Source organism: Vespula vulgaris, chromosome 5 (genome assembly GCF_905475345.1).
Source record: "Vespula vulgaris chromosome 5, iyVesVulg1.1, whole genome shotgun sequence".
NCBI lineage: Eukaryota > Metazoa > Arthropoda > Insecta > Hymenoptera > Vespidae > Vespula > Vespula vulgaris.
In genome coordinates, this window is record NC_066590.1 from 8,562,522 (window position 1) to 8,586,069 (window position 23,548).

General features: G+C 29.4%; 1 protein-coding gene and 1 long non-coding RNA gene across 3 annotated transcripts in view; one reads left to right on the forward strand and one right to left on the reverse strand.

The window, feature by feature from the left end:
- Nucleotides 1-23,548, forward strand: part of LOC127064005 (uncharacterized) — a 49,787-nt gene that overhangs the window by 18,874 nt on the left and 7,365 nt on the right. The gene's annotated exons all lie outside the window — the stretch shown is intronic.
- LOC127063994 (aquaporin-4-like) lies at nt 1,883-15,699 on the reverse strand. Its single transcript, XM_050994432.1, has 6 exons — nt 15,361-15,699; nt 14,115-14,304; nt 3,775-3,962; nt 3,359-3,502; nt 2,451-2,900; nt 1,883-1,966 (listed from the first exon to the last, which is right to left on the reverse strand). The coding sequence occupies exons 2-5, from the start codon at nt 14,251-14,253 to the stop codon at nt 2,463-2,465; spliced, it is 909 nt and encodes a 302-aa protein (XP_050850389.1). The 5' UTR covers nt 14,254-14,304; nt 15,361-15,699; the 3' UTR covers nt 1,883-1,966; nt 2,451-2,462.

The window sequence follows — 23,548 nt, forward strand, 5'->3', positions numbered from 1 at the left end:
TCTCTCTCTCTCTTTTCCTCCCTCTCTCTTTCTCCCTCTCACCCCCTCCTACGCGTAGCACGTTTACGTCGTAGGCGTTGAGCTTAACGAGCTATACCGAGTAAAACGTTACGATAACGACGAGCTTTAATACACGATGGCTCGGCGTAAAGCCGGAAGTTTACGAGAGAGGACAAACCGTTTTACCGAAAATTTTGAGGACTCCGCTCTCGGCTATTAATCAAACTTATCCAATGAGATTTTCCATTCGCTTTACGTGATTGTTACTACACACGTGCGTGTTCTTCCTTCTTTTCTTTCTTCTTCTCTTCATTTTTTGTTTTTGTTTATTGTTTTTTGGTTTGTTTTGTTTATTTCTTTCCTTAAGTCTTCTCCATCGTCCATCGCTTCTTCCAGTACGCCCCAAAAAACGAAAGATCATTGTAGCTTAGTGACCTGTTTTTTTGTGCTTTTTTTACGACTTTCGATTATAAGTATATTAATAATCATCGATAAAAGTTTTGTGAAGATTCGAGATTTTATCTGTAAAAAAAGGATTAAATGTGGTGAGGGATAATTGATGAGTGCATTCTCGTTTTCTTACGTTTTATATAAAATTCTCTAAAATAACATAATATAATATAATATAGTATAATGTAATGTAATACTTTTTCTTTTTCTTATAAATAAATCATTGAATAAAATAAATTCTTGCACGTACAGTACCGTTCACGGATCACAGATTCAAATGTGTTCGTTTGTAGAATGTATACAGAGAGTGGGTCAATAATTTTATAAGAATACTGTAATGAATGATTATTTCATTCGACTCGCTCTGTACTTTGCGTATAAAAATAATTGATTCGAAATAAAGATTATTTCGTAATAGACATTTCTATACAAATAAAATAATTTTAAAATAAAATACAAATATATATATAGATATATAATAATAATAACAATAGTAATAATAATAATAATAATAATAAATTTATAAGAATTTATATAAGATAAATATATATATATATATATATATATATATATATATATATATATATATATATACACACTTTATTTCTCGTCACTCAAGTCACGATAACTTATAACTCAAATATATCAAATTATTCGAAAATTCATGGACAATAATACATACATACATACATACATATATACGTATGTACGTACTTACATACAATGAGAGTTTCTCGAACGAGTCTGAAACTCGACGAAGTACAAACTCCTTTAAATATGGATTATGCTGATATAAATATGTATAGAATAATTTAAATACTTTGATTCCAGCTTAATCTACGTGCAAGATTACGGTACGTTTAAATTCTCAAAGCTTAATGGGAAAATCGAATTAACGAATCGAGTATATCGTTTTGCTTTTAAAATTTCCGCCTGTAAAGAGCGATCGGTATTTCGCGGGTGAATTAAGGGTGGGACTGATCGGAGGGGGATTGTGAATCACTTAAAAACTAACTATGTGTATCTCTTTTGTACAATTAAAAAAGAAAGAGTAAAAAAGAAAACAAAGAAAAATATTTCAACGATGACGAAGAATTCCTCATCGAACGGTATTATCGAGATCGAAGTTCTTCGATTACTTTTCCTCGAAATTATTATTAAAAAAAAAAAACGAAGACCATGATCTTTTTGTTCATGGGATTGTAACTTTTCAGCTTATCAGCTCTCTTCTTCTTCTCTCTTCTCCTTCGAATGACAACGATTCTTTCGTTATCCTTTTATTCGTAAGCGCCAATTATTTCGATTCGATTAAATGATCAGGATTTCTCTCTCTTTCTCTCTCTATCTTTCTTTCCATCTCTCTGTCTTTATCTATCTATCTATCTTTCTCTCTCTCTCTCTCTCTCTCTCTCTCTCTCTCTCTCTCTCTATCTCTTTCTTTCTTTTTTTCTTTCTTTCTTTCTTTCTTTCTTTCTCTTCCTTTCACTCTTTCTCTCTCGAATTGTGATCGTTCCTTCTGAAAAATGAAAACGAATTCGAATATTCATTATAACGATTTAATTAGTTTTGATATTACGTTTGTACGTTTATATAAAAAATAATGGTTGGATAATTTGCGTAAGGTAGAAAAAGTAATTGATACAGTTGAGTGAAATATTCGAAGGAATAATGAAAAATATCTGGACATAAACAAATAAAATCGATTTGTACATTTCTTTTTTTTTTTCTTTCCCGTTTTTCGATCAACGGATTTAACGATGTAAAAGTGTGAATGTATACTACAAAATAGAAAAAGTAAAAAAGAAATAAATAAATAAATAAATAAATAACTGTCGGTCGAATCAATTTTTAAAATCGCGATTGGATATCTGAATTATATTCTATTTGAAATATCAATTAAAAAGAAAAAAACGAAGAAAAAAAGAATATTTCGTTTTTTTTTTCTTTCTTTTTTGACGTATGAAAATCGAACGATATATATATAAAAAAAATATGCTCACGTATCAATCCATTTAAGTTTCTACTCCAGTCAAGGTATTCTGATTATCTTCATTTTTTTTAATCTTGGGTAAAAAGAGACAACGATAAATAATGGATGATATAATAGCGCCACTAATTGGACCGATCCAAAAGATCCAATGATTGTTCCAATATCCGTTCCAAATAGCTGGTGCAATTGATCTAGCTGGATTCAAGCTACAACCAGTATAAGGAATGAAGATAAAGCAAAGAACGGTGATACAAAAACCAAATCTCATTGGTACAGAATCCGAATTCTTTTCATTTCGTGGATCCCAAACACCACATGCAAAGAATACCAATATACCAGTTGCAATGATTTCGCATAACAATCCTTGAAAAACACTTAAATTCTCATGAAGGTCAGTCTTGCAGAAGGAAATCGTATCTTCTGGATTTCCAGCGTGCAACATACCGTTTGGAGTTATCGCCTGAAATTCAAAATTCGTTTAACGTTATAATTAAAAAAAAAAAAAAAGAAAAAATGAAAAAGTAAAAAAGAAAAATTGAATTAAGATGAATGTACCATATTTCATAATGAATATTTATAATAACACTTATAATTTTTGTAGTCTATCATACGTGTGTGTAGCCAAGTGTATCTTCTTACAGGCTTGTTTTTTGAACGTATAAATTTTTTACAATATGATTGTAATATTTTTATATGACTTTATTTTATAAACATGTGATTAGAGAAAATAGTTCGAATTAAATACGACGACCTTACATAAAGGTTGGTCGTTCTCAAAAAAGCAGAAAAAATATGACAGGTGTATTTAATGTATTCCCATGAATTTTTCCATTATGTCTATAATCGGTCAGAGTTCTCGAAATGGCTTTATGATACTCAGAGTCATAGTATAATGCAACAATTGACTGCTTGACTGACCTTTAACAAACCATAACCGAAGACTCCTCCTAAACATTGTGCAAAAATGTAGAGGCCGGTCATAGGTAGAGACTTAAGGCCGAGGATTAAACTAGCCACTGTGATCGATGGATTTATGTGACCTCCGCTTATGTGACCCACGCACTGTGAAAAAAAAAAAGAGAATGAAGAAAAAAAAATAAAGGAAAAAATTCTATAATACTGATTGATAATAAATAACTAATATATATTATAATAATATATAATATATTGATAATAAATATATAAAATACATTAAATATATAATCTTGTTTCTTTTTTTCTTCCCTTGTGTTTTATATATTTATAATTACGTATATACGTATAAAATTCATTACACTATGCAAATAATAATTGGAAAGAAACATTTTCTCACCGAGATCTTTTATACAATTTACCTGAATCGCAATCATGACTGCCAAACCGAAACTCATGGAAATTTGATAATTTGGCGCAACGATACCCATACTTCCTACGCAACTCAAGCATCCGATAAAAACTAAAATCGCAGTGCCGATGATCTCTCCTAGGAGTGTCATGATCGTCTCGTAGATCGACTTTTCTTCCTTTATTAAATTTTTTAACCCTGTAACAATGATAAAGAAAAAAAAATATATATATATAGTTGTGATTTATTATTAAAGAAAAATAATTAATGGATAACGTTATTTTTGCGAATCACGTTTCGTCCTAAACTAAGATTTTTCCAATAAAGCTAAAAGAAATATTATTAGGAAAGAAAAGATTCTGAGTGCGTCGTTTCCTAAGGGACACAAAAGAACGTGGTGGAAAAATTCGAAGAAAAAAAAGAAAAAGATAAAAGAAAGAAAGAAAGAAAAAAAAAGAAAAAAGGAAAATAAATTCATGAAAGATGAGAGGCAATCGGGCATGACGTGAGACGAAAGTTTGCCATTCTCGCGCACGATCGGCTTCTATTCGCGTGGACGGAAAATAAATAATTCGTAAGGCACTTTAGAAAATCACGCTGGGCGAACTTTGAGAAATCCAAATATATATATAGAGAGAGAAAGAGAAAGATAATAAGAAACTATAGATGTCGAAAAGATTTTCATAAAGTTCTTGACGTTCAATGTCAATTTTTTTTCAAGAGAATCGATATTATCTTTTAGTTACTTTTCAATTAATTAATTAATTATTTTTTTGTATATATATATATATAAATAAATAAGTAAGTAAATACGTATAAGAATTAATAAGTACGACTAAATAAAAGTATATTGTTTTTTTTTAAAGTACGTTATAAATTATATTCTATTTCTTTTCGATTATATTTATTATTCTCTATGTTGTTTATTATATCACGTTGTATAATATATCTATATATATTATATCTGTGTGTATGTATTTATGGAATATTTTGTTAAAATCTTATAAACAATTAGAACAAGATATTACATAAACAAATATAGAGTATGATAATAATGAAAAATATTAAATAAATATCTCTTTTTCCTGATTATTTCTCTTTGTCGTGTTGAGTGTTAATCGCCACGAAAGAAATGAAAAAAGAGATACGAGGAAGATATCTTCTGCGTTAGTTCTCTTCGAGCAAAGTTTCATCGGCAGAAAGTTTGTCATTTAAACGTCAAATAAGATTATCGAGTCTTCTACGAACGTCGGGGTCAAGGGTCAACGTTGAAATTTACATGAAACCTAGTACGAGTTTATGCATATCATAGTGAAATAATCGCGAATCCTTATTTGAAGTTTGGTGTTTGAAATTTGTTAAATGAAATAAAAGATTAAGAAAGAAACTGATACCGACGTTTTGTATTTATTATTAAAAATTATCTATTGTTATCATTGTATTCAATTAAATAGGTATTAATTTTTTATGGAAACGATTAGCTTTCGGTAAAAATGCCACGATAATTTTAACATGACATACATTATACACTTATCAGATCTTTCAGAATGTACAAAACAAATTTAACGAATGTTGCTACAACATTCTTTGTTAATGGTTATATTATCCTATACACAAATATGTATATATATATATATATATATATATATATATATATATATACACACATATATATATTTATGTATATATATATATGAATATATATATGTGCATGTATGTAACATACATAAGCCTTCATATACTCCTAAATTATACAGAGAGATTCCATTGAGCGTTCGCATCGATATTACCATCCTGTTCCCTTAATTAACCGTACGTGGTCAGGATATAATTAGATTCAATAACGAACTCGTAGTATTGAAAACATTGATGACTTGTCGTCATTGAAATCTCTTGGTTATCATGTTTTAAAAAAAAAGTCATCAATTAAAAGCATGCACCGTAAAATGAGTCAACTTTCGAGGACTCGTAATATCTTCATCGATTTCCTTTCCATTCTAGTTTCGAAACGAAATAATAAAGATAAATCATATCTTTTGTTAATAAGTAATCATGAAAACTCAACAAAATTGTTTCTTCTTTCAAATTAGTCTAATAACAGTTTCGAATTATCGTGAAATTATTGTAAAATACGAAGAAAATCTTTTAAATGAGAGCAAATATCGTGATTAGTATTGACTGAAACGTTGAGGTTAACATGAAAAATCTTTTAACGTTTCGTTTCGTTACGGCGAAAAGAATTTGCACGTTTATAATTTTTGCAAGAATAACACTCGCGAAATAATTGTCGTGTATTCGTGGAAATCCTTTTTACGAGATTCCAGCACTTTCCGATTCGATCTGTTTTTCTTCCTTTTCCTTTTCCTTTTTTCCTTTCTCTTTTCTTTTTTTTTTTTTGCCTTTTTCTTTTTTTCTTTCTTCTTTTTTTCTTTTTATATTTGTTACTTCAAAGACCGACCGCTCGATAGAGATCTCCCGTTTTCTAATTAAAAACGAAGCTAGCCCAGAGAATACGCGATAATTACGATGAAAGTTTTCAGCCCGCTCGTTTATTGCACGAAACTCGTGAAAGTAATATGTAACTTTAGTTACCAATTCTCTGCCGACTCTTGAACCACCTCGAAGGCATAATTTTCCTTCTTTTTCTTTTTTTGTTTTTGTTGATATTTCTATTTTGATATCTCCTCTTGGAATTTAATCGAGCAGATTATAGATTATTCATCTTCTCCGGAATTTCAAGGGAAATATTTCAATACTATTTTTTATTCGTCTTTTTTCTTTTTTTGTTTTTTTCTTTGTTTTATAGATTTGTGTAATAATCAACGACTGCGAGTCCAATCGAAGTGTCAGTGGTTACAATACGCCAATTATTATTTTTTTTTATTTGTAAAATAAAATACTAGGAACGCAAATTGGATTATTTTCGAATATGGAATATCGAGTAGGAAAAATCATGTGAATGAAGAAAAAAAGGAAAGTTGATAAGAAAGAAAGAGACGTTATTGATCGAGAATAATGTTGAAGTTCATTCGAAATGAATATTATTTTATGAATCGATAGTTTCGTACCGACAGGGATAACGTTGATGATCGTTGTTATCATCAAATTACAGGAATCTATGTTACCCGTGTAAATGAATGACATGTTTTTAATAGACTCGTAATTAACAATCTCGTCGATCGAATTAATACACATATATTAATAGTAGTAATATAAAGTTTTAACGTTGGAATATATAACAAGTGTATTTCACTGTTTGTTAGATTTTCGAATATACATACACATATATATATATATATACACAATATATATGTATATGTAATAAAAGTTCTCCGGTCCTCTGAAAATTACTTTAACGATTGTCTCTACGATTGACCCAACCGAAAACGGTAGACGTGCTTTCCATTAACTATCCGATATTTGGAAAAGCCTCGATCGAACGTATTTAAGAGCAGAATTTTGTTACTTGTACGTATGTACGATACATACGTATACCACTTACATAGTTTTGTTCGTGTTGGTTATCCAATTCGTTGTTGAATGAAAACTCATTTTCCTTACGGTGCAATAGTTTCTCTGAATGGATCTCGGTCAGCTATCAAGTGACACAAGAGAAATTGAGAGAAAAATATAACGAATAGAAATGAAGGGGAGGAAAGAGAGAAACGAAAACGAATGAAATCTATTGGACATTGTTTTTAAGATAATCGTGATCGTTGAAAAGTAAAAAAATTTGATTTACTTTCCAGGTGAAATTCGAAGAAAGTCTAATTTATCGATTAATTACAAATACGAGATTATATCTTTTAAATAAATACGATCTTTCCATCTCGATGCTCCTAATTCGCTATTTTCAAGGTTCTCCTTTGTTCAACGTTGGGTCTTCGTAGATATTTCTCTCTTTTCTTCTTTCTTATCCCAAGAGGGAACGGTATACCTCCGACGTTCAATTAAACAGACTAATTAGGATGTAAAATCGTGCCCTGATGAAAGCACGATATCGAGATTGCTGATAAGGACTTCGACGAACTCTCAAGAGAATCAGTTATTCGTTGATAATGCGATGTTTACACGCGATCTCCTCGAGGATCGAGTTAACCACACATTATTTTTCGTATAATAACTGTTATTATACTTAATATCGAGAAATTTCGAACGTGTTCATGCTTTCTCTTCCATGATAAAAAAAAAAAAAAACAAGTTAAAAAATAGAGAACTATAAAATCGTTATCTAAAAATTCTTTCGAAGCGTACTACTACCACTACTATTACTATTACTACTATTACTACTACTACTGTTATTATTATTTTATTTTCTTTTTCTTTTTCAATTAATCCTAATGCAATTACGAAAATATAAAAAGAGAAAAGGAAAAAACGAAACACTAACGAGAGGATGAAATTAGTAAGAAAATAAGGGGAGAAAAAAAATTCATTTTTTCAAACTCCCTACGAAGTTGATTTCGGTCAACTCCAGCGGCCAATATTTGACTTTGCGTTCGATAACGAACTGACTGACTATTTAATTTCATTTAATTTCATTTTCTAATAAAGTCGAATAAAACGTTTACGTTAGCGATGAAGCGAATTTTTATCGAGCCCAATGTTATCCCAATCTCGATGGAAGATCTCATTCTCTGTTTTGTATATACATCATTCTGTTATAAATGTCGTTTCTGCCTCTCTCGATTAACGAGAGTTTTTGTTAATCGAAAAATTAATCGAAAAGAAAAAAAATTATATAAAATATCATTAATTGAACTCTAATGTTTTCTTTTTCTTTCTTTTCTTTGACGAGTAAATAACTATCGAAAATAATTGATGGAAAGATAACTACTTTTTTTTTTTTGTAAATATAAGATTTTATACGATTTATATATATATATATTTTTTATTTACTTATATCACTATGCTCATTCGATAAATATATTTATTATTAAATGTCATTTATACTCGGCTTTAAAATTTATCACTGTGACGGCCTAGAATTGTCTCCGTGTCGTCATTTTGAAAATGTCACACGCGTGACGCTTTCTCGAACGACAGAAAACGGTAAATTTCTCTTGTCTCCTGTTCGAAAAATATCAGGTTCTCGTATTTTTATTGCTCAAAGAGGGAGAGAGAGAGAGAGAGAGAGGGAGTGAGAAAGAGAGAGATACATGAAAGATTCTGACAACGTTATTGTGCGAATTTCCGTTTCCTACTGTATGTATCGTTTGATGGAATCTAGAGCATAAAGCAATTTCGTAAATTCGAAAGAAAGTTTTTTTTAACGGTTAGTAATATTGATAGAATTGGGTGCGTTTATGAGTGGGTGTTCGCGCGTGTGAATACATAAGTTAACGTATAAATAAAACTAAACCAGTTTTCAAGACCTTCTCGCGAAAAAAAATATTATCCATAATTATTAGAACGCATAAAATATTCGTTCCTTTTTTTTTCTTTGCCTCTTTTTTTTTTTGCAATTAGATTTACGACAAAGCAAGAATTTTAAAGTTATTAGATGATTTTCTTCAAATTGCGAATTATTAGAATTATTCGAAAAGAAAGAGAAAAGGAAATATTGTAAAACGTTTGAAATAATGTTTCACATTGATAAAACTTGAAATACTTTGAATACTCGAAATAGAAAATATTTGTTTTTTTTTCTGATTATTATCTTCGAAACCAGTTGTACGAATGTAACATTTAATTATATAAGAAGATAAAATTTCCGATATACGATTATTTCGATTTTCATGATCTAATGCAACTCGCGTTCGATCGTCACGGACGAAACGTCGAGAAATGAAATTGGCGATGGGAAACCTCGCTTCGAAAGTAACTTCGATACTTGGTTGCTAAGATCGTTGCATAAATCCGTTTCGGTCGAAAGAAAAGTCGAAAGGAGAAGGGAAAAAGGATAAGGAAAGAATTGGGAACGTTTGAATTAGTGATGCTATTTCAAAGTGATATATACAAATATAATATCTATCTTCTTCTCTGAACTTTGATATTTCATTATCTCGATATTTCATTATTCGATATGGATTAACACGATATGATTTATGTAAGATTATATTAAATCTGTTTTTATATTCTTTATAACGATTGCTCGAGTATCAAAAATCGATTTGAATTTTAAATTTGATAATCTTAATACAATCTTAATATCTGTGCAGGTTTATAATTTATGATCGTCGAAGTAATTTCGATTAAACAAATTTCAAATGATTTCTCTGATTTTTAATCATCCTTATTTATGTATCTTTTTTTTTTTTTAATTAAAAAGAAAAAAATAAAAAAGAAAAAATTCTTTTTAACGTTCTCACATATTATACAATTTTTGTAAATCTTTTTTTTTTTTTTCCTTAAATCGCTTTCCTGACTATTGATCCAAATGTATATCATAGAAATTTAATGGAAATAATAGAAAGTAATTTTTTGAGAATCGTATGTTATTAGAGATCGATAGATCGAAGTGTTAGAAGAAAGGGTAGAACGTACGGTACACGTGCATCGTACGTTTTGCAAGTGTGACAGTGGGTCAAGTTCGCGGTGAATGGCCGAGAGGCCTGAAAGCATGGAGACGATTCTACTACATTCAAGTTGCTTACTCTCTTTGTAAATGTAAGAAATAATTCTCTCTTATCTTCTACGTTTTGTTCGATTTTTTAAAAATTATTCTATTACTTCCATTTATTTTACGAATTCGATCAAATCGTTATTGATTATTATTATTTTTTTTTTCTTTCTTTTCTTTTTTCTTAATATCTTTTATCAACCATTATTTTACGAATTCGATCAAATCGTTATTGATTATTATTACTTGTTTTCTTTCTTTTTTTTTTTTTAATATCTTTTATCAACCGTTGCGATTTAATACGATAACAAATAATAATCGTCGTCGTCGTCGCATAAATTACAACATTTTATTAATTTTATTATAAAATGGATAAGAATATAATTTTTTTTTCACGCGTATCACATGAAAATATCTCGAGATTCAACAGGAAGAAGAGAAGATAAACGACGTTGAGAAAACAAATTCAGGAATCTTGGATATCGCGCGTGTTATTGCACAATTGCGAAGCAAAAAGCTTCCGTTTAAATGTCGTTTCTTCGGCAACGTGAGAGAGAAGCCATTTGTAAAAAGTAATGAATGTAAATGCGTACTTCGGACGTTCTAACTCTTTTCTCAGCTAGTTTACTACTCCTTTTACAAAAGGACAGAAGGACATTGTCTTCTTTAGTCGTGTCTAAACTAACTGACATTTTCCTGGGTCGTCCTGTGTATGTGTGTATTTCTTTGTGTCTGTGTGTGTGTGTGTGTGTGTATGCGTGTAATTCTACGTATATGTATATCGTCGTCTCTTGCAACTTGGAAATGAAAAGAAAAGGAGAGAGTTAGAGAGATAGAGATAGAGAGAGAGCAAAAGAGAGACAGAGACAGAGACAGAGAGAGAGAGAGAGAGAGAGAGAGAGAGAGAGAGAGAGAGAGAGAGAGATGAAAAAAGAGAAAGAAACAAAGTGGAGCAACGAGGAACGAACATTCTCGTGAGAACGAACGCTCGAAGGAAGGGCCGTGCTGAATTACGATGGCTCTTGATAAATCGCTCGTTTAAAGTTTAGACGAAGTTTAGAGCGAGTATTAGGTTAACGGAAAAGTTTCTCTGTGCGAACTTCGGACCTTCTCGAAATTTTCCTTCACTGTGATAAACAGAAACGATGTGTCCTCGAATGAATTCTCATACAGATCAATGCGACGTCTGCTTTTATTACTTTTTTTTTTTTTTATTACTATTATTATCGTCGTAGTCGTCGTTATCGTTATTATTATTATTATTATTATTATTATTATTATTATTATTATTATTATTATTATTATTATTAAAATTATATATTCTTTCTTTTTTATAAACGATCTTTTAATTTGAGTACGATTTATTTGTTTATTAAACGACATTTAAATAAATCATTATCTTTTTATAAATGTGAAAATTGTTATTAATGATTTATAAACGAGGTCTTATTTAACGAATATGTTTATTCAATATTAAATATTTTCTTTAATGATATATTTTCTTTAATATATATTTCATTATATATATATATATATTTCCTTTTTCGTGATATTATAAAGTTTTATAAATACTTGACGATATATGGATAAGTAGTTACTTACACACCGTAGATATTGAAACGACCGAAGTCTATACTTCCTTTCATTATTTCGCGCGAATTCATTCACTTCTTTCTCGATAACTAAATACATCCCGTTCTCATTACCCGAACTACTTTCTACACAAGATCGAGGATAGAGAACAGTCTCGATCACTCCCTACTTTTCACCGTCAACGATCTTCCGAAAGATCGACGACCTCATACAAATCTGCGAAGACTAATCGTCGGTCTGATGAAAAGGAAAATTCGAGAAACGTCTTGGTAATGACAAATTGCCGAACGAGATCCATAAATATCGGATGATAATAATGATCGTCGTTAGAATCGAAATATTATCAATTGCAAAATTAAACGTAATAAATTGAAATAATTGCGAAAACGAAGAAAGCGATATTTATATCGAGAATCGATTATAATCTATCATAGTCGAAATTTAAGTGAATTAGTTATTTAATTGGATCGCAAAATTAAATGAAGCGATATATCTATGTAAATAAGATTTTCTTTCTGTAATAAAATATAATAAAAAGAGAAAAAAAAAATAGAAAGTAGTAGGTACGTATGATATTAAATTTTGCTGATGCGTTAAATCAGCAAAATCAGCTGATGCGTTGAAAGCCGGTAAGGAAACGTAGGTTGTTCTTTAAGAGTTTACACGAAAGAAGGACGAAAGAATGAAATCACGATGCTCGTACGTTTAGTGCCCCTTAATTGCGATCTAATTTTATTAGCAAGATTTCTTAGAGTATAACGGAGTATGCACGAGTCACTTGATGCATCGTAAAAACATCCGGGACGAACGTTTCCACATGTTTCCAACACTCAACGCGCTTTCTTTCATAGAAAATGTAACAGAAGAATACAGGTTGTTCTCTTTTTCAAGTCAATTTCTCTCCGATACACTCCACTAATACGAAAACATTAAAAAAATTCTTCATTCATTTTAATAATATTACAAATTAACCGTGTAATTTAATAGATAAACAATGAATTTAAATCAATTTAAACGTTAAAAGTAATATCGAAAATTATCTATTACGCGTTATATAATTGCATTGTGTAATCGTACATCAATATTTATATTAATGATAGCTAACGTAATATTTTATAAAATATCGTACTTTATTTATTTCCCGTTATAAAAAGAACCGTGACGAATTTAATGGATTCACGTAAAATTGTAAGAAAGGAAGAGAAAATCGAACGCACGATTAAGTTGCAATTTTACATAATAATAACTAAGCATGAATTATCGTAAAATCGATTATTCTACGGTCAGTAGCAATTTATACGCATGATTCTTTTCAGGATAGAGTTTTCTTCATCTCATTTCTATATTATTACCTATTATATGAAAACAAGAACGCTTTTGAAGCACGCCTCGTTGAGTTAGCGCATCAACCTTCTCGCGTTTTCTAGCTCGACGAGAGAAACGGCGAATTCAATCGAATTTGTAACCTAATTTTCAGTCCGCCGGAGTTGTAGAGCATCGTTTAGAATGCAGTCAGCACGAAACGTCCTTTCTACGTATACTTTCTTTCCTTTCCTCCTTGAGAAATCAACGAGGAAGAAAATGAAATATGGCGGAACGATACTACTCGTCTTGCTTTACAGATTTACGAGATAAACGATGGACGCTTGCCAGAAATTCACCTGTTATGTAAGAATCAAACGTGCTTAAGTTTGATGAGATTTCGAGAAATCGTATCGCAAAATGTATAATGTACATTAAATAAATTATCGTTGATTTTCTTTCTTTCTTTTTTCCTTTTCTTATTATTTTCTTTCTTTTTCCTTTTTGAAGTTTGCTCGTTAACAATCGTAATAAATATTATTTCGTTTAATCGTACAATGTAACTAATTTAACGTTCAAACTGAATTAAATCGAAAAGAATTTCTGTAAAAGAATTTATGATAACGAAGAAACACAATATTAATCTTTCGAAACGATTCTTTGAAATGTCTTTCAAATGACTTTCATTAATGACAATGAGTGAAATTTAATAACAAGTTTCTGCGACGAACGAGATCTCTCCAAGTCTTTGTGTTTACGAATTCTAATCATCGTCTATCCGTATTAATTTACGATTAGTTCAATCGTTTACACTCGAGTAAACGTAACTATCACCGTTATTGTCACAACTAATATTACCGATTCACGATCAAATTCAATGTAATTTCACTCACAAGGTGCTTTCAGCTTCTCTTTGGCACTTCTAATACCCGCGTTTGATCTCAATGCTAGTCCAATGTTTTTCGTCGGTTTTCCAATGGAATTTTCCGTAATTCCTGGCGGTGATATTATCGAAATTCCACCTTGCTCCATATTGATCAAACTTATCTAGTTGATTGACGTTCAGATTCAATGTACGAATCTCTGAAAGTACAAATAATTTTTGATTATTTCTCGAATCATACGATTATTATTATAAATCGAATGTGAGAACGATAATTTGTTAACGATGTTAATTTTTTCTGAAACCTCACGCTGTTAGAATAATTTGTCTATTGTAAATATATGAATGTTCAATTAAACTCAATTATAATTAATTGAAAATTAACAGGTACGAAATGTATGTAGGTACATTAATATTTTAATTGAAACTAAAAACCAATGTCTTCATCGAAATTGAAATTTACACGTAATCAAGATCGTGTATAGTTAAATATATATATATATATATATATATATATATATATATATATATATGTTTTGTGTACACTGCATCTACGATCGTAACTTTATCATTCTAAGTCTTACTCCGACTACGTCCTTAACGCGACTAAATCAAAGTGAAATACGATTTCTCTTACAAACATAAACGCAAAAACGAAGTGTAATTTTTAAGTGTCTAGAAAACTTACTTAACATTTATTTATACGTTTATATTTATATATCACGTGATTCCTTATCTATCAAGTCAAATGATTTAAACAATTATTTTTTTTGAATCATCTTTTTAAAAATGTAAATACGAGTACATAAGCGAGTATTTATGTAAGTAAGTGCAATACCTATCTTTTATATATGTAGATAAATCTATTTATCGTAGATCTTAAAAGCAGAGAATTGATTATTTATCATTTTAATAACATTGAAATATAAATTTTTTAAAGATAAGGAAAAGAAGAAGAGAAAAAGGAAAAGAAAAAAAAAATAAATTTTAAAGATAAGAAAAGAGAGATGAAGAATTGACAAATGAACTATCTCTTATATTTTTTATAAAAGACCAGACTAATGATTAGTATCGATAATTGACGTCCATACAATTATTATCGTAAAACTAAGTCAGACAAAAAAAAGAGAGAAAAGAATTCAAAAAGACAAACTTTAATGCGATACGATATTTACTCTAGCGTTTACTTAGAAAGAAAAATATTAGATATTGCACGGTCAGAAGTGTAAATACGAATAAATCGATAACGAGCTTACCGTTGAAGATTCGATGTGAATAGAGGAACTCTTGTAAGTTGAAAATTATTGTCCAATCGTTGGAACGATTTAGAGAAAGGAACAAAAAAAAAAAAGAAATAAAACAAATAAGAAGAAAAAGAATAAATAAAAAATAAAAAATCTCAACGCGACACTTAAAGATTCCGAAAATAGGATTATAAAGAAACGAAGAAAAAAGAAAAAAACGAAATCAGGAACGACACTTTTTTTTTTCTTTCTTTCCTTTTTGTTCTTTCTATATATATATATATATTTCTTCTTTCTTTCTTTTTTTTTCAAGATTTACAAGTAGATCTTTTATTGCCACGCTGGTTTCGATGAGACTGAATCGTTTCGCGAGTTGAGCGCACCTCTATATGTAGAAAACCCTCCACTGCCAACGACAGACAGTCTCCCGTTACATGGCCAATCTACGTTTCTTCGTACGCGTTACCTGCAAGCAACGAGGAAACGAGAGAGAGAGAGAGAGAGAGAGAAAGAGAGAGAGAGAAAGAGAGAGAAAGAACGCAAGGCATCTGCCAAAATTTCGAGTCGGTTCTTTTTTAAGTGTCTTGAGCCAACAAGCACATTTGCTGCGTCTAACTTATTCCTAAAGATGTTCTTTATTTGACATCATTCGAAATTAAAAGAATCTTTATTGCAGTATACAATAAAAAAGTAACTGGTCCGTGTTTATACGTGTGCGTTTGTATATATGCGTTTGTGTTTGTTTGCGTACATACGCAAACACATTACATATGTGCGTTTATGTATGGATATATGTATGGTGATAATGCAATGTATTTATCTTTTTATAAAAATATAAAATATTTCAAAAGATTATACCGATTAGTTCTCATATGTTAGATCATACGCAACGTATTAAAGTTCACGTTGTAATGCGTTTATTAATGTCTAGTAAACAAGACAGAAAAAGACAGAAATATAAACAGAGAGAGAGAAAGAGAACGATAAACACGTTTAAGGTCATGAGGAAGAAATTTGTAGGAAAAGGTTTCCATTGTATCTGCACGTAATAGGTATTTATGTATATATGAATATATTTACGTATATAAAATTGTTTACGTTGGACGTCAAATAATGCGTAATTACGCGTAATTACTCTTCAGTTGCATATCGACCGGCGGCGCTTTTCTTTGCCTTTTAAAAGACTTACGATCGTCTTTGTAGCATCTATCAGCATTATCGTTATTGATCGATAAAACTACGATATGTTTGTCCTCGAGAATACTACGATCGTGGGAGGTTGACCTTCGTTTACAAAACGACACGAATTTTTCTGAAATTATACGCCAAAGTGTATCCATTACGCAGTCACACTTAATAATTCTATATAAGAAATAAAAGAACTAACGTTATTTATTATTAAATCGTTACATCATTTCTATTATGTATTATTCGAATAAACGAGTCAATCTTAACATTATTCAAATTTCTATTAATTATATCGATATTTAAAAGTTTCATTGTTATCGGAAAATTATCGAAATTCGTATTGTTTCTTTATTTATAATCAAAAGGAATCTTATTTGAAATAAATCCTTTGTAAAATTTGTTTAATTATTTCGTATAACGGTGAAATTAAAATGTTTTTCTTCTTTAAAAAAAAAAAAAAAAAGAAAGAAAAGAAAGAAGAATATTTTCTTTAATTTCTTTCATTAAAATATTTTTATCATCGTATCACTTCCGTAATTAAATACTTCTTATTGAAACGTTTATTCGAACATTTCTGAGTCTCTATTTCTCTCTCTCTCTCTCTCTCCCTCCCACTCTATCTCTATCTTTTTCTCTCTTTTAAATTCCCATCGTACTTTCCATGGAATCGATGAAATTATCCGTTGATAGGAACATAACACTATGAGGTAATCGACCAGCCGACACCGCGAAGAAGCCCTTTATTATTAACTAACCACATTTTGCATAACATTTTCGTGGCCGCTTCAGGTCGATGACTTCACTGAGCTCTCTCAAATACTCGTTCGTTGCATACTCACCAAAAAGGAAAAGGAAGAGAGAAGAACTTTCTCAATGTTTCATCGGTAGCTCCACGATGGATGAATCCAATCGTGGTAAGCAGCTACTTGAAAATCTAAAGAGATTAGAATTTCAGATAGACTGATCGAATTCCATTCGATAATGATTTTTTTTTTTTTAATCTCATCACGATTTTTATTTATTCGTCGATTGGTTTTCATTTCTTTGTTTCTTTTTTTAAATCTTTAGATTTATCAATGAATTTTTTCTAGATAGAATTGCATTAAATTCGATGCGATTGAATAATTGAAACTGTACGATGGTGCACAGTGATGTTCTATATTTATCTATAATATTATACATTTACAATATATATATATTTAATGTATACGTATAGAAATAAATATTATATCAGTAGAAGGAATCGATTCAAGTAATATACTTTAAGTAAATATAAATAATTATATCGAGAGATTTATGAATTAGATTTTTTTTTATAAATATATATACATATATAAATATACATATACAAATAAATATATATATATGTGTGTGTGTGTGTTAGAATGTGATATATATATATACATACACACACATATAACATTCTGAAAGTCGATTAGCACAAACTAAGAAGACTTCTTGAGCTTCGTTCCATTTAATCTGTCCACTATGGCAAAGAAAGAATAAGAGGAAGAAGAGAAGAACTAACGAACTGGTTCACTGTCAAGCAACTTGCTTGTGACGGGAACAAATCGCCTTCCTGAATGTCGGCGACCGAGAAAACTGAACTCGATTCTATACCGGGAATATAACAGGGAAAAGGGAAACGAGATTTCTTATGAAAGTGGAAGCGAATTCTTCGACAAAAACATTAAGAAAGGAAAGGAAAGGAAAGGAAAGGACACTTTTGAAGACTTTTTAATCATTTATTTAATCTTTTAAGAAAAATACTTTGATCGAAGTCGAATATAAATCTACGTCATATTTCCCAATAACTGTAATTATGTTTACGTTTCGATAAAATTTATAAACAAAGTAAATATCGAAGTTTATTCGATATATAGCTTATATGAATATGTAGTCATACGTAACGATTTTGCCTATGTAATCGATAATAAATAAAAATAATAAAAAATCTCCAACGTATATCGAGTTATCTTATATTAGATACTTGAATAAATTATCGTCGATTGTTAATGTCGTATCTATCGATTTTTTATTATAAACAAGGAAGTGAAAGGTATTGTTCGTTAGAATTCGAAACACGTTTAAGCTTTGTTATCATAATAATTATGATGAAACTTTCTCAACTTCGCCTTGTTTATAATCGAATTGTTAATATAAGACGTATACTAGGTTTATTATCTACTTGTCAGTGTTTCACTTTTACCGGAAATCAAACGAAAAAGATTTAAACTCTTAACAAGATCTAAATCATCAAGAAATCTCTTAATTACAGATTTTCAAATTAAAACTGAATCCATTTATATACATATTTCTAATCATTTATACCTGAATTTTCGAGAATTCTATTATAATAATTTCACCTCGGAATACCTATGTGGTACTTAACCAAATTCTTCTAAAAATAATTCGAACATTAATAATACTTCATTTTATATTCTATAATAATGATTGACGTAATCATCGGCTAATATTATCGAAATTTTGTAATTATCTATATTACATCAAGTGAAGACACATCTGAAAAAACACGTGTCTTATCTTTCAACGAATCATTGACAGAGAAATTTATTAAGACAAAGAGAAAAATAAAAAGGAATATATATATAAAAAAAAAAAAAATAAAAAGAAAATAAGAAATTGAGCTCGACAAAAATTAGATTTCATATTCTCGCACTTATCTTTTGTCATTTTTAGTAATATATTTATTTCAGTAATACGCTTATGAATAAAATATATAAGTATCATCATTTAAATGTTCGATGCTGTATGTTATTTATAATAATAATAATTACAATAATTATTATTATTATTATTATATGTATATAATTATATTTCATAATATTATTATAATATCTAAATAATTATAATAATTATTATTATTGTCATTATCATTATCATCATCATCATCATCATTATTATTATACATAAATGTTTACATAGAAAAAAAAAATTACATATAATATCTGTTCTACTTGTTTCATATGGTCTGTTATTATCATACAACGAAATCAATGGTATCGTACGAGATGCTTTTTGATTCTATACCAAAGAAAGGAATTTTGTATAAAGAGGCATCTCGGGATGGAGCTGCTTCATCCTTCCCGGCAATTTCGATGTCATTGGCTGTCACAATTGGAGGAGGTCAGGGCAACTTCTCTCTCTCTCTCTCTCTCTCTCTCTCTCTCTCTCTCTCTCTCTCTCTCTCTCTCTCTTTCTGTCTCTCATTTTTCTTCTTTCATCAGACTCGACCAGAAAGAATCATCGGGTCGTCGAGTTTTCCGTCGCATTGACTGACCTACCTGTTCCTTTCCCGGCGAGTTGTGAGTACCACGAAGAAAAAAAAAAGCAAAAAAAGAAAAGAAATAAACGCAACGACGGATACATTATTTATCCGACCTTTCCTTTTATCTTACGCGGGACTTTTTGATCGATGCACGCACTTTTTCACCCTCGCAGTTATCCTTCTTCCATCTTCGTAGTAACGATATCGATCCATTCTAAGGATCGTATCAATCGTTACTATTTTTAGATTCATCGATCACCATTTCTTATTTTTTTCCTTTCCATTTTTTGTTCATTTTCGTTTTCTTCTTTTTTTCTTGTCTTCTTTTCGTTGATAGAAAACCTATGCAAGTAAATATGTTAATACGGAAAACTACTATTATCCAGTTGTTATATGTTTTGAATCGATCGATTCGAATATTTTATTAATCTATATTTATATATATATGTGCTTGCGTGCGTACGTGCGCGTGCTACGTACATGTATGTATATATGTATATGTGGATGTGTGTATGCGGTTGATCTCACATTTCACGTTTTATATCTTGAAATATTAATCCTTTCTGCAAGTAGGTTATTCGAGATTGTGGTTTTATGCGGTGGGAAAATAAGAGATAAGCTATCTTTTCTTTTGTCATCAAAGGAAATTTCTAACAATAAGTAGAAGAAAATTTATGCTAAAAAGAGACCGCATCTATCTTCTTCTCTTTCTCTCTTTCAAACATTCTTTTACTTTTCTTATTACAAAAAAAAACAAAAATGATTTTTGATCGGGATTTAAAGAAGATAACAATATGAGAAATTTTATACATTTAACAATTGCAATGGAACTTTTTATTTCCTTATCAGAAAATATTCTATTTCTTCATTATTTATAGACATATAATATTGTACATACATAATATAATATATATATATATAAATTATATATAGTGCAAATTTATTATATTTATTATAATATATGATATTATGTACATAATTTCGTATAATATTATAAAAGATATATACAATTAATGAAATTGAATTAACAGACTATCCCATCGATTAACTAATATTTTATTAAAAAGTTTTATTAACTAAAATTATAATATTTAATATATAAATGCATCATTAATTAATGAAAATTTCTTTAATTGAATATATAGAATATTCCTCGAGTTCAAAATGATCGAATGAAGTAACGTAACCCGAAAAGAGTCAAGAAGCGGGTTAAAGAGTTGGACATACCGAAACGATCGTTCGTTGCTTCAGGGTACGGTTGAAAGTAACTCAAGAAATTGTTTCGTTCTTAATTAAGTGCGTTTTAAATGACGATATGATTCGAATCAATTCTACGGAACGTTCCTTTAAACGACGCCGGTCTTACAAAGATTTTGGAATTCTTTAGCGATTTTTTTTTTTTTTTTTAATACAGACGGAGATAAAAAAATATTTTATTGTATATCATGAATCACGAAAAAAGATTTTAATGACTCGTCGAACGTCGATAATATTACTATCATTATTGTCCGACATCGTTATTGGAAATCGCTTTTTCAAATTTATTCCATCAAACGATACCTTTTTAAAGATTGTATAAACAATCGTGCATAGAAATTAATATTTATCTGTTATTTTTCATAATCTATATTTTCGAATATATAACATCAAATTTACAATGTATATACGTGTACATATATACATATTATAAATATATATATATTTTTTTGAAGTATTAAAATCAATTTACTACATGTTTATTCGTCTTACGTATACATAAAATATTTCAAACGTTTATACGTTACTCCTGAGAACGATACAATATAAGTTTCTCCTTATTGATTCGGTGAGTTCCACGAATGGAAAAATACCCGTGACAATATTTTGATTTTAACTTTCGCGATATATCACGTACGTGATTGATCGAAAGAATATTCGATTCGATACGGTTCGAACAATGCATAGGTATATATGCAATGTAAAATATCTAGGTATTTTCATTCAAAACGATACAATTTCGAGTCTTTAATTATTTATAACGTTTATGTTCGATATATAATTAACTCAATATTTTTTATATACGTACACACACATACATATATACATATATATTATATATATAAATACATGTATGCATATATATATATATATATATATATATATATATATATATATATCCAAGTTTTATAGCAAGGGTTAAAGTTATTTAACATTATTTAGCAGTTATTACTTGTAGGAAGAGAGAAAGAGAGAGAGAAAGAGAGAGAGAGAGATATAGAGAGAAACGACAACATATTACTTCGAAATTACCGACAAAGGAGAATCATTACGAACTTAGAAGAACCGTTTAATCGTCAAAGCAATCAAGACTCAGAAGCTTCGCTCGTAAAACGTGTTGGTTAAAACTACCATCCTTTAAGAACGCGTTAAATACATTTAATATTTACTTATTCCTACGTTAATTATTGTACGTATTCTATACACATAATATGTCTTGTTATATAACCACGTTCCAACGAAGACTTTCGTATTCTATTTCACACCAACTTCTTCCTATTTACTTATTTTTTTATTTTCCTATTTTCTATTTTCTTATTTTACATTTTATTATTTCTTTCATTAATATCAATTGGATTTATCAATTAATTCATAATTAACGATACTCCTGTTAAAACATCATTAAATGAAAATGATTGTTACGTTTAATTCAAAATTATTAATTATTGATATTAATTAGCATTTAATTGTAAGTATCGTAGGAATTGCATTTTGTCAAAAACGATTGATACAATGAATCAGAAATGAAGCATTACAAATCCTTCGAGCATTATTATTATTATTATTATTATTATTATTATTATTATTATTATTATTATTATTAATACTATTAGTGTTATTATCGTTATCATATTTTATGAAGCAAACATTTCAAATCAGTTCGAAAGAAAAATCTGAGATTTCCGATTACGTTTGCTCGGCTGTCACATCGGGACTTTTCTTTCGTGTACCTGTAGAAAAGAAAAAAAATAAGAAAGAAGAAAAAGAAAAGAAAAAAGAAGGAAAGAAAAAAAGAAAGAAAAAGAGGAAAAAAAGAAAAAAGGACGAAATAAAAAGCATGCGTGAAAGAAACGATATAGTCAGACGCACACGCGTTTGTAGCCCTAGCGTGCGATTTTATTGTTCGATGTCGGAGCACGATAAAAGTGCAAGGTGTATAATTTTCTCTCTCGGTTCTCCCTCGCCCTTTATATTCCATATACGTAAGGAGGCGTTACCACGAACGGACTAAGGAATATGTCAGGGCCTCCTCTGCAAATCCAATTGCATCGCCGAGAATCTCTGTTGAATCGTTGAGACAGAGAGAAGACAGCTTATATACATATATATATTTTTTTTTTTTTTTTGATCATACCCAGATCAATACGATGTATTCCGTTCATACACCGTATCTATTTTATTCAATATAGATATTATTTTTCCTAGCGTTATGAGTTTAATTTGAAAAGGAAAAAAAGTAATAGTGATAGTAATAATAATAATAATAATAATAATGATTAAAATAGTAAATTAAATAGATTAAAATAATAAATTGTAATAACGATAAATTAAATAAATTAAGATAATAAATGATGATGATGATGATGATTAAAATAGTAAATTAAATAGATTAAAATAATAAATTGTAATAATGATAAATTAAATAAATTAAGATAATAAATAATAATAATAATTAAATGATAATGA